The sequence below is a fragment of the Mesoplodon bidens genome (genome assembly GCF_964165515.1).
Source record: "Mesoplodon bidens genome assembly, chromosome: 12".
NCBI lineage: Eukaryota > Metazoa > Chordata > Mammalia > Artiodactyla > Ziphiidae > Mesoplodon > Mesoplodon bidens.
This window is the reverse complement of record NC_138168.1, coordinates 37581541-37599870: the sequence shown is the minus strand read 5'-3', so window position 1 is coordinate 37599870 and position 18330 is coordinate 37581541. Positions and strand designations below refer to the sequence as shown.

Genomic DNA, 18330 nt, shown 5'->3' with positions numbered 1-18330 from the left:
AAATATGTGAAAGCAGCTTTGGAACTGGGTAATAGGTAGAGGCTGGAAGGGTTCTGAGATGTATACGAGAAATACGGATATTAAAGGGCAGTTCTAGGGCCTCCCTGGTGGCGCAGTGGTTGAGAGTCCGCCTGCCGATGCAGGGGATACGGGTTCGTGCCCCGGTCTGGGAGGATCCCATATGCCGCGGAGCGGCTGGGCCCGTGAGCCATGGCCGCTGGGCCTGCGCATCCGGAGCCTGTGCTCCGCAACGGGAGAGGCCACAAGAGTGAGAGGCCCGCATACCGCAAAAAGAAAAAAAAAAAAAAAGGGCAGTTCTGGTGAGGTCTCAGATGGAAATGAGGAAGGTGTTCTTTTTAAAGTTATAAAGTGGCAAAGAACTTGGCTGAACAGTATTCTAATGTTTTTTTTGGAAGGCAGAACTTGTGAGCAATATACTTGGATATTTAAATTAGGCGATTTCTTTTTTTTTTTTTTTTTTTTAAATTATCTGGAGCCTGAGGCCACTGGGCCTCTACCCAACTGGGCCAGCCTGCTCTTGGCCGTAGGGCTCCACAGCCCCGGTAGCTGGAGGCACTGTAGCCCCACCCGAATCAGCACTTCTTCCCTCAGCTGCCTCCGAAGAGGAAGACAGAGAGGAGTAGGGTGGGGCCTGGGTGCTAGGGCTCGGGTTGTGGGCGTGGCTGGCAAGTGTGGCCTGGTGAGGCGGTGCTGCAGGAGCTGGGCCAGCAGCTGGAGCCACTACCGGGGGAGGCAGCCCAGGGCTGCCATGGCGCTGTGGGGCACCTCACGCTCTTCCTAGACGAGGGCTGTGTGGCTGACTGGGAGAAGCTAAGTTTGCTCATACAGTCGGTAGAGCTGGGTATGAGGCTGTATTAAGGTTTGCCAGAGCGGGCCCCGTGGCTTAGCTCAGATGATTTCTAAGCAAAGTTTTGAAACAGCTATTTAGTTCCTACTGATAGCTTGCAGTAAAATGCAAAAGGAGAGATAAATTGAAGAAGAAATAGTTTAAAAAAAGGAACCAGACCATGAAGATGGGGAAAATTCTCAGTCTACCCATATTGTAAAAAATGAGACAGCTTGTTCTGAAGAGAACACTTAAAGGTGTGGCTGAACAACCGTTTGATGAAGAGGTCATGAGTGTGACTGATGGACTTAACCAGCCATCTCAGCAGAAGCCAGGAATAAAGATTATAGAGATTATACCAGGAAAGACACTGCTAGTTTGAACTAAAGGGGACAGAGAACACAAGATAGAATGGATTCTACAGGACTAGACCATAGAGTTATGTGGTTACTAATGAGTGCTATTCTTCAAGAAAAGGAAAGAATGTCCCCAAGTGCAATTCAGAGATCATCAGGGCTGCTTCTTTAGTTCCCAATGGTGGGACCATAACCTCATTGTCACTGGGCTAGAGGGCCTTCACCTGGAGCCTTGGTTGAGAACAGGACACACATGCAGCATAGGCATAAAAGAAATAAGGATTTATGGAAAACACACTTTGGAAATTATTTCTATAGGAATATAGCTTCACGGTGAAACATAGTTAAAAACAAATATTTGCCTAAGTCAATAAAAGTTTTAAAATTAGTAAACAGTAGTTATTTCAATCAATTCTGAAATGTAATGAAACAGCTCTTTGAACAATTTACTTTTATGGAATAGTAGCAGCCATTACTTTGGACATGAAATTATTAACAGGCATTTTAATTGCTAATCACATTCACAAAGGGAATTGATGACAAAATGCTACATTCATTTATTAACTAAATATTTATTGAGCACCTACTATGTGACTTGCATTGTGTTAGGTGCTGAAGACAAGATGAGAGAAACTGATAATGTATCCAGGTTCATGGAGTTTATAGTCCAATGCAGAACGTAAACAATTATCAAGTAATCTAACATGGATATAATTAGATGCTACAATCAGGGCTAAGAGGAAAAGTCAAGGAAAAGGCAACTGTATAAGGAAAATTGATCTAGATTGAGATGTCAGAGATGATGTGACTTCAGGAATGACTTTTGAAAGTTAAATTGACAGAAAAGTAGTTGGCTAAGCTAAGAATGTGAGCCAACATTAGGTAAGAGAAGAGACTCAACAGCTGAAAGACAAACAGGACAAAAGCAAAGATGGAGGTGGAGAATAGGAGAAGGAGGGTCTGCGGAGGCCAGATGGAGTAGAGCCTGGTAGATCTCAGTATGGGAGGTAACTGAAGAGTTTCCAGGAAGGACATGAAAGTCCAGATTTGCTTGACTTTTTAAAAAGAATAATTTAAGAGATATGTTTGCATTTAGACATGCTTCTTTCCAAAATAGAAATATAAGCAAATGTTATATTCTAATCAGAATCCCATTATAAAGATAATGAAAACACAAAGGCAGAGTATGAATATTTTCAGTTCTCCATAATATTTAATTTTTTGGACTTGGAAGAAATTCTATAGAGCATTATTTGAATTGAAGTTAAAAGAAGTTGAACCAGAGAATAAATACACATGTGTAGATGTTGTATGGATACAAAACCAGACACTTTATAGTATCTTTAAAATTTTACTGAAAAACAATCAAGTATCTATTAAAAAGTGAAAAAACAAGATGATAATCATCTAATGAAATCTCAGTAAAATGACAGTTCCTAAAAGTAGAGCCTAATTAATTAAATAATTATACCATTTCCTCTACTTCAAAACAGACCCTCTAATTCTACTATTAATCAAACCTATACACATTTCTTTTTAAGATCCAAACAGGAAGTTAGTTTGTTTCATCCATAAAAGAAAGAAAATATATCATCCCAGAGGACTAGATCAATTGATTAGACTATGTGAAATGTTAAGTTCTATGTAAAAGGAATAACCAAAATATAAAGCAATGATCACACTAGGAAAACAAATTTGTGTGTATCTCTGTGTGTGTACAGACACCAAGAACTGAAAAATGTGTTATATAATAATTTGTGTAGTCAAGGTTTCTATCTTTTGTAATGTTCTCGATATGCTGCTCACTACTCATTTGAAGATGATGCAATGAGTAGTATTATGGTTCTCTAAGTTCTTGATGTTACTGTTTGAGAGAAAACATCTGTAATTCAAAGGAAAATGATGTATTGTTTACCACACTCTTGACCTTGGCAGGTCAAGATTATAATAAGCCTATGGAAGATAGTTTCAAACTCTGCATGTTATAGGTACCTAACAGATGTACAAACTCTGTGTTTTCTGGTAGAGGATTCATTTGTCTCCCCTGCCACTTCCTCGTAGAAAACCAGTTTTGCCTCTGTTTGCATATCTGTGGCCTATAATTGTGGCTGTTCTTTGGATTCTCTTTTTAACTGGTTTTAATATCTGCCTGGTTCCCTTGCAGGTTAAATAAAATATTTAACAGGTGTTCATTTTTCCATTTGTGTGAGAATCATGATTTTTATCTTTTTATTTGAATACTATTATCTATTCTGTGGTTTATATAAAAGGTGAGCTTAAGTTCTTTTCTACCAAATTCCCTACAAGAAACCCTAAGTGAGGATGTTTTTGTCATGTGTTGTCTATCCGGTTTATCATTCTAAATTTACACTGTATTTAAAATTTGCATTTACAATAGACTTTGAAATTGCTCATGAGTCGTATCATTGTGTCTACCTTGTTTTCTTGAGTATAGTTAACTTGGGCAGAGACTCTGTATACATTTTATTCTCACTCCTTCCTTAAATTCAAAGAGATTTTCCTGGTAGTCCCCTCTCTAGCACTCACCAGAAAAGCTAGTCAGTAATGGACGGCAGGGATGAGAACCAAGTAAAGGAAGCCAAACAGTTATTTCGGCAACCAGGTTAGGGTGGGAATTGTCTATTTATAAAAGAATCACAATTCACTTTTAGTTTAAATCCATTCCTTCCTTAAGATGTGTCATGCTCTCTTCACTGTTGGGATAACTTCTAAGACTTGTTAGCTACACAGACTAAAACTGCAGAGAAATACTTGAAGATTTGGCTTGTAAAAAATGCTGAAGAACTATGAATAGTAATCAATCATCTGCTTTGCATTTCAAAGAAGTGATAAGACATGATAACACTTTGAAGAGGAACATTCAAATAAATTGCAGTATGTGAGGAGCATAGTTTACTAACACTTCAGACTCAAACAGCTCTTTTTCCCCCCTCTTTCCCTCACTCTTTTTAATATTAACTTCCCATCCTATTCTCTCAAGTCCTGATTGATCCTCTCATTTTTGCTTCTTCTTCCATGATTCTTTCCCCTCTGTGGACTGTTTTTCTCTCCCTTTTTCTTGCTGTTCCTCCTCTTATTTTTTTTCTTTCTCTCCCTGTTTTTCTCCTCTCACCTCTCATTTTCACTTGTTTCTTTTCTTGCTTCAGACTCATATTAAGAATGGAGGGAAAAAAGAATGGGGCAAAAGGCAACTGGAACACAACAACTGCACATATTAATTGCACATTAATAACAATTATTTTATAATAACTTTTTTCTTGGGTGGTTAAAAAGTATACCTTTCAGTACTTTTTTTTTTTTTTTAATGTTAGTAGTCCCTGTGGGAAAAGAAAGAATGCAACATAAACACCTGGTGAGGAGGTAAATAAACTACCATCAAGACCAAATGACCTTAAACTCATGAGGCCACCTCTGGCTGTCTTAGAAGATAGGGCTGGAGCAGGTTTTATATTATGTATTATTATTTTATATATATATATGTCTCAATCTCATTCTTACATACTTGTTAAATATGTTTTAACATGTTGAATTTTACTTCCATGTGACTCTGTTGATTTCTTCTGCTCTTTAGAGATCAGGAGTTCTCAATGGAGACTTTTTCACTGCCTCACATTTACACGTGATATAGTGTATCAGCATATTGAGATTCTGCAGAAGCAAATAAGTTGTTCTTTTTTTTTTTTTTTTTTTTTTTTTTTTTTGCGGTAGGCGGGCCTCTCACTGTTGTGGCCTCTCCCCTTGCAGAGCACAGGCTCCGGACGCGCAGGCTCAGCAGCCATGGCTCACGGGCCTAGCCGCTCTGCGGCATGTGGGATCTTCCCAGACCGGGGCACGAACCCATGTCCCCTGCATCGGCAGGCGGACTCTCAACCACTGCGCCACCAGGGAAGCCCAAGTTGTTCTTTTTAATGAAATGAAAAAGAAACTAATAAAAGACTGACTAGTTTACCCTTAGCTATTATTAGGATAGCCTCTAACTGACATTTCACTTATTGAAATTTATGGATCTAAAAAAAAACCTAAGGCTATTTACAAATAACTTGCAAATAATTATGCAGATATTTCTTCAATAGTCAACTAATCACAGTTCATATAGCTCATCACTTATTATATTTATATAATATAGATAATGCTGGTCCTCTTCAAAGGTTTTTTCAATACTATAAGTATTATATTAAAAGTAAAATGACTATATATTTCAAAATTCTATTTCTAAACAAATGTCATTTGATAAAACTATTTTTACAATATGAAAAACAGAACATACAATCGCATCAAAACTATGCTTCAATGCTTGATCTTTTATGTATGAGAAAGATCAGAATTGCTTTCTTTCTTCTCTTTTCACAATCCTATTTCAGTGATTGGTAAAATCAGTAGCTCAGGATCTGACAAATAGTGTATCTCCATTTTTCAATTCTTTGAAATGATAATGAACAAATAACATTATAGTTAGTGAATATAGACATTTATTAAGGTGAAATATAATACACCTAGAAAAGTCTGTAAAACAGGAAATCGATTCCTATATGTGTACTATCCAATCTACTTGGATGAAATAACAACATAAGTTCTATAATTTTATAATTAGTACACTCTATGCATACTCCATGGAACAATTAGCCATTTTAACTCTTTCAAAACAATAAAATTAATATCTAAGAAAGGATTTGTATAATTCTGTGGGAGTTTTTGTGCATGTGTGTATGTATGTATGTGTAGATAGACAGAAAAGTTAGAAAACTGGGGAAGAACATACTTCTTTAATTAAATGTATAATCATGGATGCTGATCTATGTTACTGATGCTAAATGGTTTCCACTTTAATGAGCCATTTTAAATGAAATGGTTGCCTGCAATTAGACATCTGCAATCCAAGGAAAGCAAGCCAACTCTGTAGTCTGGCTGCCAGAATTACAGTGCATTCCTCAGAAGGACAATGAAGAGAAAGAATAATTGTAATTATAACATATACATCTTTAATGTCCTGTGGTTGAAAGAGTGTGCAAAACAAGGCTTCTTAATATATTTAATTGCTAACTGTTAATAAAGGGCTGTCATAAAAGAGTTGCTTTTAATGTATCCATATTCTATTAGCAGTATTACTACCCAATAGTTATGAAGTAACTATTTTAACAGCAGAACCTGCCAAGAAAGGGTAACGGACTCTTGCATTTTATGAGCCTCAGCTATTTGTTTAGGATCACAAGTAAGGGATCAGATATGTTATGATGTTACTGATTGAAGACCAAGAAAACATCCCTTAAAATATTTGGATAAATATCAACAGAGCTGTATTTGTCATAGATAACTGAGTCAGTTAAGGCAACACATCCATCTTAATTGCATTAACAAGACTGAGTGATTACTGGATGTGTAATTAGCCCCATGTTATAAATGAGGGAACCTAGACATAAGTGGATTGAGTAATTTACCCAAGTCCACACAGCTACTACACATCAGTGGTAGTCAGAATTTAAACCCGGGTCTGACTTTAAAGCGCATGCTCTCAACCACTCTATTAACTTAGTTAACTTAATTTCATTTTCTTTTTTAAAAGAATGCCTGGTGCCAGAGATGTGGATGAAGATCTTTGCTGTGTCATTTCATTGCATGATTTGGGTAAGTAGCTTCCCTATCTAAGCCTCAGTTTCCTCATGTATCAAATCAAAATACAAATATTTATAATGCAGAGTTGTTTACACAGTTTGATGAAATAAGGTTCATTTGTGTCTAGCACATAGTATGTCTGATCTATTATTATTACTGATCTATTATTATAGATAGTCTGATCTATTATTATTACTTAATCGATGACAGTTTTCTGACTCACATCATTTAATTCTTATACCTGCCATGACTGTGATAAATTACTCAAAATAATTTCAAATATCTTTGTTTGGCTTTCAGTTAGATACTGTTTTTATGATCTTGATGAAATAATTTATTGAAATTATTTTTAAACCTAATTTGGATGCATTTGGGCGAGCACCATTTGGCAATTTATTCACAACTGTCTACACATGGGTCAGTTTATCATTTTTGCTTTAGATATTAGTTTGTATATAGTTCTCACCTCTAGAACACACATACACACACACACGCACATGCACGTACACACACACTTCACGTGCACATAGATAACTCTCAATTATTTACAGGCCATAACTTTGCTTTGTATTTCTAAGCCCTCAGTTCTAGGGGTGGAGCCACAGGGCTCATTTCTCTATTACTATCTCACTTCACACTCTTACCTCCTCTCTAGTGGTGTGTATTTTGTATTCTCTGCACAGCTCAATGAGAAATGGACTGGGCCTTTATTATAGTACAGTCACAAGGAATAGCTCTGAAACCAAGCTTTCAAATAGCTTCACTTTCCCCCAGAAAAGTGGAAATCAGCCAGACAAATCATTAAAAGATAAACGGAATTGCAAGAGAGTGTGCAACAAGTGATGTGTCTATTGTGTACTGGTCTAGTGAGCAAAGACAGCTGAGAGGTGGGAAGCTGGACCAGCAGCAAAGGAGAGTCAGGCCAAGCCACCCACATGCAATCTTCACAGACTCACTTTCTTGATAAGGTTTTTATGTACTCCAAGAATATCAGACATGCCAGTACTGGGCTTTATTCTTTAAAGTATCAAATACACTGTACTATTTTCTACCACCTGTGCATTACTCGGGATAGTATTACTTGAAATATGAAATAATATCTATTTTTCTATGGTTTTTTCCCTTAAAGGGTTGCCTGTTTCTGTGTATCAATTTAAAAAGCATGTAAATCAGAATTAGTTGTCCCATAGTGTTAAATAAGGCATATTTGGGAGAATTCATGTATTCACTTGTCATATAGCTTATTGTCATATTTAAGTAACTGTATACATCTGAATTAATTCATTAAAATGTTTATATTTTACCCTATAAAAGATAATATTTAATCTGAGAAATATAAAATGTCAGATACTAAAAGCAAAAAGAAAAACACAGTTTAAAGTAAGTATTGTTAAACATTAATATCTGTGATTCTTTCAAGCAGATAGTAAGTTTCTGGCTAGGTAAGTTGGCAGGCAGGCCAGTAAACATAACAAATTCAAAATATAAAATTAATTTGTCTCCTTTTCTGACTTGGTTCCTATGTTGTGGAAATATTATAAAAAATAAAATTATTAACAAGTACAGGTTTTCATTTCCAAAAAAAACCTCGTTGTTTAGTATCAACTATATTCTTTTAGTTTTTAAAATATGTAATAGACATACAATTTGACCAAGGAGAAGACAGTTTTGCACATAAAATGCTAAAAATAAATAGCACTCAAATAATTTTATAGGCTCTAAATGTATGCTGCACGCAATCATTACTTGAAATTTCTGACAATATGGTACTTCTGATATATGTTCTAATTTCCACCAATATACATTCTTATCTCCATTTGTAGGTACTCCAGTCATCAACGTAACTGTTGTAGGTTTGGTTCCTGTCAAAGCAAATGATTATGAATGTTTATGCTCCTTGCTGTCACACTTGATTCCTGTTTGTATGCATATCTGAATCACAAGTTTATTATCAAGACATAGCTATAACCAATTCACGAGGATATTATGCATTCAAGTTTTCTTTAAGCATTTAAAAAATGTAGCAGTTAGATTATCGATTCATTTTAGTACCTTTCATTAGCTTCTAGAAAATCACTACTATAATCTTCTGAATCAACAGACACTATCTTTGCACTAGCAAGCCTTGATTTTCTATTAAATGTAGAGGCTAACCAAACATAACCACTTTTAATGAGGATTAGATCTTTTCTCTGGACACTGTTTGCATAAGAGGTTATCCAACACACAAAGATTATTCTTCAAATCCTCCTACGAAGAGAAAATTACAATAATTATCTAAGGCATATCTTAGTGTTGTCTTAAAAATCCTGAAAAACTAATGGCTGCATTTAAAATTGGCAGGTTGACTTTAAGATTTAGCTCTATTAATCAAATTCACATAAAAGCATTGCTACAAATAAACCTCAGTGAGAACTGGTTATGTAAGCATCGTGTAATTGACATGAAAACCAAAAGCAAATATCATTTACTTTAAGAATGTATGGAATAAATTTTGCTTTTTGGGTTGGATAATCAGGTGAGCACAATATATCACGTTGAAAACTATAAAAATCAAAACAGTCTTTAGACTGTCAGTGACCAGTGCAAAGTGATGTTCTCTTGAATTACGATCAGAGACCTGGGGGCCTTACAAATATTGAAGATGAAAGTTGTACATTTAAGAAATAATGATATAGCTAAGGTAAACATGCATTAAAGCCAAAATTAATCATTGAGTCATTCTTATGATTATAATACCTGTACAGCAACATAAAAAGATATCTTTTCTCAGATGATTTACTCATGAATATTAAAAAAAATTCTTCTGAACAGAAATTAGTAAAAATAATCAGTGTGTCTATTGTCCATAGATGTACATGGCAAATTCAGATAAAGTATCACTTCCTAGTTCAATTTTCTGAGAAATGTCTTCTATTATAAGTCAATGTCAGTTCAGATTCAGTAGAGGTGATTTAGATAAAATATTTCAGAAATAGCAATAGTGACTTAACATTTTATGGAATCCCACAGAACTAAAACTAGACAACCTTCAAAATGTGGGTCAATCAACGACTCAAATGTTCTTCCTAATGGTGTTTCTTTTGGGAAATCCCACTCTGGGAAAAGGTCAGACAAAAGGAAATAAATCAATAATTGCTGAAGTTCACTTTGAAGGACCACATATTTGGGGTATAAGAGCAGCAATTTAATATATGAATGATTATTATCTGTGAAAAGCCATAAGCCTGGGTCACTGTCTCAAAGTAGACATCAGATACATTGAATTTACAAAGTAAAGGTGAAAAAACTTTTATGGAGTTTAATGCTGGTAGAGATGGGAGCATAGCAGATACACTAATATACAGAGAATAAGAAAATGAAGATAAGACAGAAAAGGCATGCCCAAATCGCAGGAGTTCCTCAATGAGATTATCTGTAGGATAAGAAAACATCAGAGTAGAGAGAAAGGGGTGACTGCTTATCATTTCAGCCCACAAATCTCCCACTCTCTGAGCTCTTATATTAATCGGCCACATCACTTAATCTGTCACTTCATTAGGTACTGTCTTAACTAATTGAAGTATTTCTTCTCTCACCAACTAGGTATCAATTTCCAAATATAGGAATTATGTCTTGAACATCCATCATTAATGCCTTCTCACCTAGCCAAATGCACCTATGCATTTTATGTACCCAATAAATCCATTCTGCCTGGTGAATAAAGACTATACCTACGACAAGGGTGACCACATAATTTATCATCCAAACTGAGGCATTTTTGAGAATGGTAGGGAGCATTATTAACTATTGTACTATAACAACCAGGAATGTCCAGGACACAACAGAATGTATAACTACTCAACCTAAGGTAAATGTGGCCACACTACAACTTCATTGAGGGTTACTATAAAGACAATATAAATGGGACAATAGCTACTGACCTATCTAAAGGGTACATATGCTTTCAATTTATTTTTTTTCTTTATAAGGGGCCATGCCATCCTCAACTTCAGTAGGAATGTAATCTTCCAGTGGTAGGACATTTTTCTCTACTGAATGACATCTATAAACTGATTAAACATGGCATTGATTCTTCCACCCCTAGAATATATTAAGCACTAAATGATTCTAGAATTGCTTTTAAGCTGTTCCAATTTTCTCCGAGTTGACATTGGCTCAGACCTGGCATTTCTCAAGAGGATCAAAATATTTTAAATGAGTTTTTGCAACAGATATGGTAATGATCTTTATGATTGCTGTAGGTTTCTTCCAAGCATTTAAGCCTGAAACAATTATTGCAATTAAAAATGCTAATTTAACAGAAAGTAAGAGCATACTCATTTCTATTTTAAAAAAGCAAAGACTAAACTGTGAGTTGTTTTAAATCAATAATTACCATGTCCTTAGAAAATTACAAATAAATGATAAGGTATTTGAAATGTAATTCAGAAAGTCTTTTATTTTTTATATTTGTGAGCATTTATATCTATTATATGTAGTTTTTACCAATTACACTCATTGGCTCTGATCACACAAATATGCACCTGTAATGTTGTATAAATATATATTTTTTCAATAGACCTTTATTGGAGTATAATTGCTTCACAATACTGTGTTAGTTTGTGTTGTACAACAAAGTGAATCAGCCATATGCATACATATGTCCCCATATCTCCTCCCTCTTCAGCCTCCCTCCTACCCTCCCTATCCCACCTCTCTAAGTCATCGCAAAGCACCGAGCTGAAGGTAATTTATAGGATTAATTTTAAAGTAAACATTCACTACTTTATTCACTTCTGTCCTGTTTTAACCAATTTGGCTTTCTCCATTTTACTTTTGAAATTTTTATTTAACTATAGATGACTTACAATATTTTGTTAGTTTCAGGTATACAGCTTCAGATTCTTTTCCACCATAGTTTATTACAAGATATTGAATATAGTTCCTTGTGCTATATAATAAATCCATGTTGTTATCTAATTTTATATACAGTGGTGTGTATCTGTTAACCTATACTCCTAATTTATCCCTCCCCCTCCCCTTGGTTTTCTCCTTTTAATTTCACTATAACCATCTCCTCTCAAATCAAACCAGTTTTCTAACATTCAGAGTTTTGTCTTTAGTGTTTTAAGTCAAAGATTTACTTCAAATATGACACATTAACTCATTTCCCACACATATACAGCCAACTGGGCAAAGTAGTAAAAGCAGAAAAGGAATGATGTTGAGAAAGGAGAGATAATACAATCAGTGCTATCAGAAAGTATTTTAAATATATCAGTGGTTATATAGACACATTTAGTAACTCTGTACCATATGAAATAAGAAAAAGACAGCAAGAAGAGTTAAAGGAGAAAGACTTTATAATATATAGTAAAATTCTCTGTGGATATTTTCTTCATAAGATATTAAATTCAGTTAGGAAGGAAGAAATTTAACTTCTCCACTTAGCTCTCTTATATTGCTCAACAGCAATGTCATATTTTAAATTTATATCTATTTATTATTTGTTATAAAAGTGCTGTTGAGTTTCTCACATTTCACTGGATTTTACTTACTAATTGTTCACTTAACTAGCATACTGTTTAGCTTCCTCAGCTGTAAAAAGAAGGTGGTCACGCCAATTGATCAATAAGGTTTTGTTCAACTCTAGGATTATGATCCTGTAACTATAGATATTACAGTGTAGTACAAGTACCCACAGCCATGGAGGCAGGCAGTTGCTAGATATCCCTGACATAAATACATTTTCAAGTTTCTGGTAACTGGATTGCTCAGAAAATGTTGCTGGGCATTTTGCAATCTATTCTTATTTTTGAGATTTCTAAAATAATTTTCTATCTTAGATGCTACAGTGGAAAATTTTGTCATTTTTCCCATATGACTCATAGTTGAGATCTATTATGTGTAGAACAGAATGATAAACACTGTCTCTTATTTGTGTGTATATGAAAATTTTACTTTTGCAGTTTACATAGATTTAGTTTCTGTGAAACAACAGACTTGTAAAGAAAAAGATAAATGTTGAACATGAGTCATTTCTTTATCATTCTTGGCTGTCTTATTATCCTTTGTATTTGAAGATGACACTACTGACCCCACTCAAAACAGTGCATTTATTTGAGTTATTTTTTCTAAACGTGACTATGAATTTAAACTACCCACCCACACTTTCTGTCTCACCTATAGCCAGGCATGACCAAGTGCATCTTTCTATAAGGTATTTGGTAAAAGGATACAGTTTCTGGATATGATGTTTTTAAAATGGTCAAGGTGTATATAGCCCTGAGTAAGAAGGCCTGGCCCCTTAAAAGAAGAGCTGGCAGTAAAAATGACTGCCTCCTCAAATTATTCTGTACTGATTGAATTTTACATTGCTAGCTCTCACATCTTATCTATTCTCTACTGTCGGCTTTGGCCCCATACTTTCTTGGTATCCAACTCTGATGCCACCATCCTACTTATTTCCTTGAATAAGGAATTAGGAACCTCCCTCCTCCCTATCATCTTGTCTCGAAGCATTTCATTCCTTTGGTTCTCAATTTGCCTAACAATAAACAATTCCAAAAGTGGCTTTTACATTTGGCATCAATTCCACCATGCACATAGTCCAGGTGAACTATTTGGCTGAGGAGGAGGTGAAGTACTATAAAATGGAACTAAAAACAAACTTTGAATCACTGGCCTTGTACTCATTAATACCACATGTAAATTCAACAGGTATGAATTGTTATCCCATCTATTCACTTTATTCATACAAACAACATTATCAGTAATAAAAATGGTGAAAGGTATATAAACACAACCACATGAAACAGAGTCAAATGCATAGCTTGTACTTAGATCTGAAAGTAAAAAGAAGGTGGAAAAAAACAGGCAGAATTAGCACATTTCAAATATAACACTCTAAAGTTGAAATAAAAGTTATTTTTAAAATGGATGAGATAATAGAAAGATCTATTAGATATAGGTCCTAGTCTACTTCTACTGTAGATAAACAGTAAAATCTTTAGTTACTAATCTCCTCATACCATAGATGTCTTCTATTTAAAAGAGGAACGCTACTAATTACTATATTTTTCAGAAATATCCAACATGTAGATGTAAATAATAATAACACCAACAACTATAACAGCAACATATTTATTCCTTACTACTAGTACTTTTAATAAAGTAAAAAACATTACTGACCCCTCCTGTTAATGAGTATACTGAGGCAGAGGTGGATTCAAATAATATTTTTTGAGATTACCTAGATTTAACTCTTGTGAAAAAATAAATCTGAAGAAAATAGTGAGTGAAAGTATTGAGTTCCTTGAAAAGCATACAATGTAATATTGGATTTTCTTTAAGGATAGTAAAATAGATGAAAACTGAATGTTTTGTATTAGCCAATATATATGTTGCATATAAAAATGTCAATTCCATAGCAGGTTACAAAAAAGTTAAAGACATAAAATGCAAATAATGGAAAGGCCAGTGCAAAGAGGTATAATTTATAAGAAGGGGATAAGGACAACTGAAATGTAGAATAAATTATTGGGTAAAGGAGAAGAGAACATGCAACAAAAATAATAGTTTATTTCTGTGAAGTTGTTGCTGTAAAACCTACCTTTTAAAATGAAAAAAAAAAAAAAAAAAGAGACATTCACATGTTTGGACAGCAAAAAGTGAAGCAACAACCAGCAAACTAAATTGTCCTGAGTACCTACAGATTGAAAGTAACTTCCTGGTTTAAGAAATGGCAACATTATTAAAAATTTCTCATCCTGAAAAATAAATGGACATATTAGATACAACTGCCTTACCCAAAAGGCCAATTCCAACCTTTCAATTTTGCTAGTAAACTGGGAAATTACAAGATTGCTTACTGACCAACTTCCTAAGTCTTGGCATGAGTGTAGTATTTTTAAAGTGAAGGAGCCAATTCATCTCTGACATAAGAAATACAAATGCTAAGATTCAGCTTTTAAAGATTTTGTAATATAATCTGAAAATAATTCTTAATATGACGCTATCTTATCTAGCAGCAAAGCAAGGATAAAAGTTTTGCATTTTAATTATTTTTTACTTGTGTGCAAACAGTTCAACACACATGTTTTTTCTCCTTCTTTTAAAGTTGTTTTACTAGAAGGCCATTTGAAGATTGATTTTTCCATATCTAAGCAAAGCTTAGATGACCGAATTATTACTTATTATTTTCAAAAGTACATAAAAACAGATATGCTATGAGGAAAATGATAGTAGTAAATAAATACAGGCAGAGCGGGAGAAGCGGACTAAGAGGGAGCAGTATGTCCGCGGAAGTCCCCGAGGCAGCCTCCGCGGAGGAGCAGAAGGAAATGGAAGACAAAGTGACTAGTCCAGAGAAAGCTGAAGAAGCAAAATTAAAAGCAAGGTATCCTCATCTGGGACAAAAGCCTGGAGGTTCAGATTTTTTAAGGAAACGATTGCAGAAAGGGCAAAAATATGTTGATTCTGGGGATTACAACATGGCTAAAGCGAAAATGAAGAACAAGCAACTTCCTACTGCAGCTCCGGATAAGACAGAAGTCACTGGTGACCACATTCCTACTCCACAGGACCTTCCTCAACGGAAACCATCTCTTGTTGCTAGCAAGCTGGCTGGCTGATTAAAAGAGCTGAACTGCATGAATCTTCTAATTCCCTTTATTTCTCCTTAATATGTTACTTCTCCACTTTTTATTTCCTTTCACTCACTAAATCATTTGAGAGTTATGGCTTTGCAGGTAGTGGTAGTGTGTGTGTAAGGGAATATACATGTGTAGAGTTTTGATTAGTTTAACAGTGCACTGATGAAAAGAACATGTTAGAGCAATGTAAAGTAATCTACTTGAAGATAATTGTATATATTACCTAACTCCTAGTGTAGGGCTGGTTCCAACAAGTAACAAGCAAGTTTTACAATTTTAATGTTTTGGCTTTCTTTAATTAATCTTAATTATAGCTTTGTATGTTACTCTTATTTAATGTAACCTCTATTGTATTGATTTATTCTGTATTTTCCTTTTGGATTTTGTAAAACAGAAGTTTAAGACCACAAGTTAGAAGGTCACATATTTCAATTAGAAGAAAGGTCACATATTTGAAACACAAATAGATGGGGCTTCAAAAGATTTGTATCCTGTCCTTGAACTTGAATGGCCTTAAATCTGTTTCAGCTTTAACAATAGAATTTTACTTGGGCAATATTTGCCCATTCTGGTGTAACTTATGTGACTCTAGTGCTTAACAGCTGCTGTTGAAGCTAGTATTCTTATTCAGTTCTGTAGTGTTAGAATACCTTTTGTTGTTGAAGATGTGAATGAAGTGTGCATGTGCATCGACTGTTGAATTCACTTTTGTGCCATTTTTGTAAATACAGTAGTTTTGCACAACCAAAAAAAATAAATAAATAAAAATAAATAAATACAAAGAGTCTAGCATGTTTTGGCAGGGGAAATATCAATACAATGGCCCAAGGTACTTTCAAGACCTAGGGCAGAAACACCAGGAATTATTAATAGATGATGCTACAACTGTACATTTTAATTTAAATCTAAATTAAGGAAAATTCTGTTAGCTGAATAGAATATTTGTTTAATAAGATACAAATTAACTGCTATGCTTAAACAAATGATGAAATAAGATACTCAGGTATATTCAACCTATATACTATGTGAATATAGAACATATAGAAGATAAGAGAAAAATAATTAATGGGAAAATGTTTAAGGGGAAAATGACAATGAAATTAACAATGAAATGAAATTTTCAATGAAAATTTGTATATTTCATATACAAATGGCAGTTTGAGTTGACAAACATCAACTCTCTAAGGGTGTCAGGCTAGGCCTGTCTCATGACATTGGGAACACATTTAGTATACAGTGCCATTTCCTGCTACAGTTCCACAGAGGGATGAATGACCCAGGTGGCGGCGGGGAGGGGTAGGGAAGAAAAAAGAAAATCATCTTGAGCTACAATAATTATTCAATAGAAACAAAAACAAAACAAATATAACTTTCTTAAAACAAATCATTGAATGATTGCATTTATCTTTAATGCAAGACAGTCTTTCATTCTTTCTTTTCTTTCTTTCTGGACACGTATGAGCTCAAAAATATCATAACAACTTGTGCTCCTTTGTGAAATGAAAATAAAGAGCAGTGCCATAACCACAGTGGCTCTAGAAGGAGAGTCAATGGACTAGTGAATGGGAAAATCATCTGTTTTTCAGATTTTACTTTAACACCATTACATTCCTCCAGTGAGCTATTATCTGGTAGAGGGGGTCTTAATCACCTCCTATGCTGGCAGAAAACCTCCATGCCTTTAGTACAGCTATTCATATTATAATGTGCGATCACCTCCACGCAAAAATTCCAACTAAAATATACGCTTTCCCAGCACAGCACTGCCATTAGTGCATCTAACTTCCCACTGAACTCCAAAGGCTTAATGTTATTCTATTCCAGCCTATTGAAGGCTCATTATTTAATCTGGGCTACTTGATGGTTCACAGTTACTTAGTTAATTTCTCCCCATTTCTTTCTCCTGTTGGGTGTTAGTCCCTTGGTGTAAGACATACACAGGCATAAGTAAATGATATAAAGTCAAATATTACCACTAGGTCATGTATATGTTTGGCTAGCAGTGAAAATATATTTTGTTAACAACTCCTCTGCTCTGGCTGCTATATAGTTAATGGTGAGAGGCTGTGAAAGGAAAACAACAACCAATGGGCCTAGAGAGAATATGTTTAATACTTTCCCAAAACAGCTGCTATTTGATTCAGGAAATCTGCCATGCAACAAATTAAAAATGCTTAGGACAATTATGTAGTCATGAAAAGAAAGCCCTTGCAGTATGTTGCACATTTCAGATCATACATTTACATGGCTTCTTTAGAATATATTCAAATGAAAATATTATATATATATATATGTGTATGTGTGTGTGTGTGTGTGTGTGTGTGTGTGTGTATAGTTCTTGGGAAGTACAGTGAGAAAATCATGGAGCTGAGGGAGAGAAGATGGAAATATTGAGATAAATATATGTTTTATATATTATCAAGTTTATATTTTGCATGCTTAATCATTACAGAAAGTCTCATCAATCTGTATTTTCTTTAGAGGTATTGTCTTATTGGACAAATTACATAATAAACTGACGACTTTAATCAGAGCTTGAAGACAGCATGTCAGGGTTAAAATTCCTCTGTTGGTTGAGGATCATGTATCAGACTTAGTATCAAATCTCCACTTCTAAGAAGCACTACAAGAGGAAAAACTCAAATTACCTCTCCGGGCCTCAGTATCTTCATCTAAAAACTAACATGGTGAATTGGATAATCTCAAAGGTCTCTTCTGTTATACAACAGTAGAATCCTCTACTGGCAGTGTGATCTAGGAAGGATTTTTCTCAATACACTGGGAGAGGCACAGCCCAGATAAGGGAAGGATGGCTGTGGTTGGGTTATGAAATTCATAACCTTTCCTCCTTCTTCATAAA

At 34.8% G+C, this 18330-nt stretch overlaps 2 protein-coding genes across 7 annotated transcripts in view; one reads left to right on the top strand and one right to left on the bottom strand.

The window, feature by feature from the left end:
* Window positions 1-18330, bottom strand: part of GRIK2 (glutamate ionotropic receptor kainate type subunit 2) — a 638500-nt gene that overhangs the window by 276040 nt on the left and 344130 nt on the right. The gene's annotated exons all lie outside the window — the stretch shown is intronic.
* LOC308626215 (cAMP-regulated phosphoprotein 19-like) lies at window positions 15083-15468 on the top strand. The gene has a single exon (XM_081251072.1). It carries the CDS (start codon window positions 15111-15113, stop codon window positions 15447-15449), a length of 339 nt encoding a protein of 112 aa, XP_081107198.1. The 5' UTR covers window positions 15083-15110; the 3' UTR covers window positions 15450-15468.

Bases quoted from the DNA above. Each gene is read 5' to 3' on its own strand.
- LOC308626215 (XM_081251072.1), top strand. From the start codon at position 15,111: ATGTCCGCGGAAGTCCCCGAGGCAGCCTCCGCGGAGGAGCAGAAGGAA.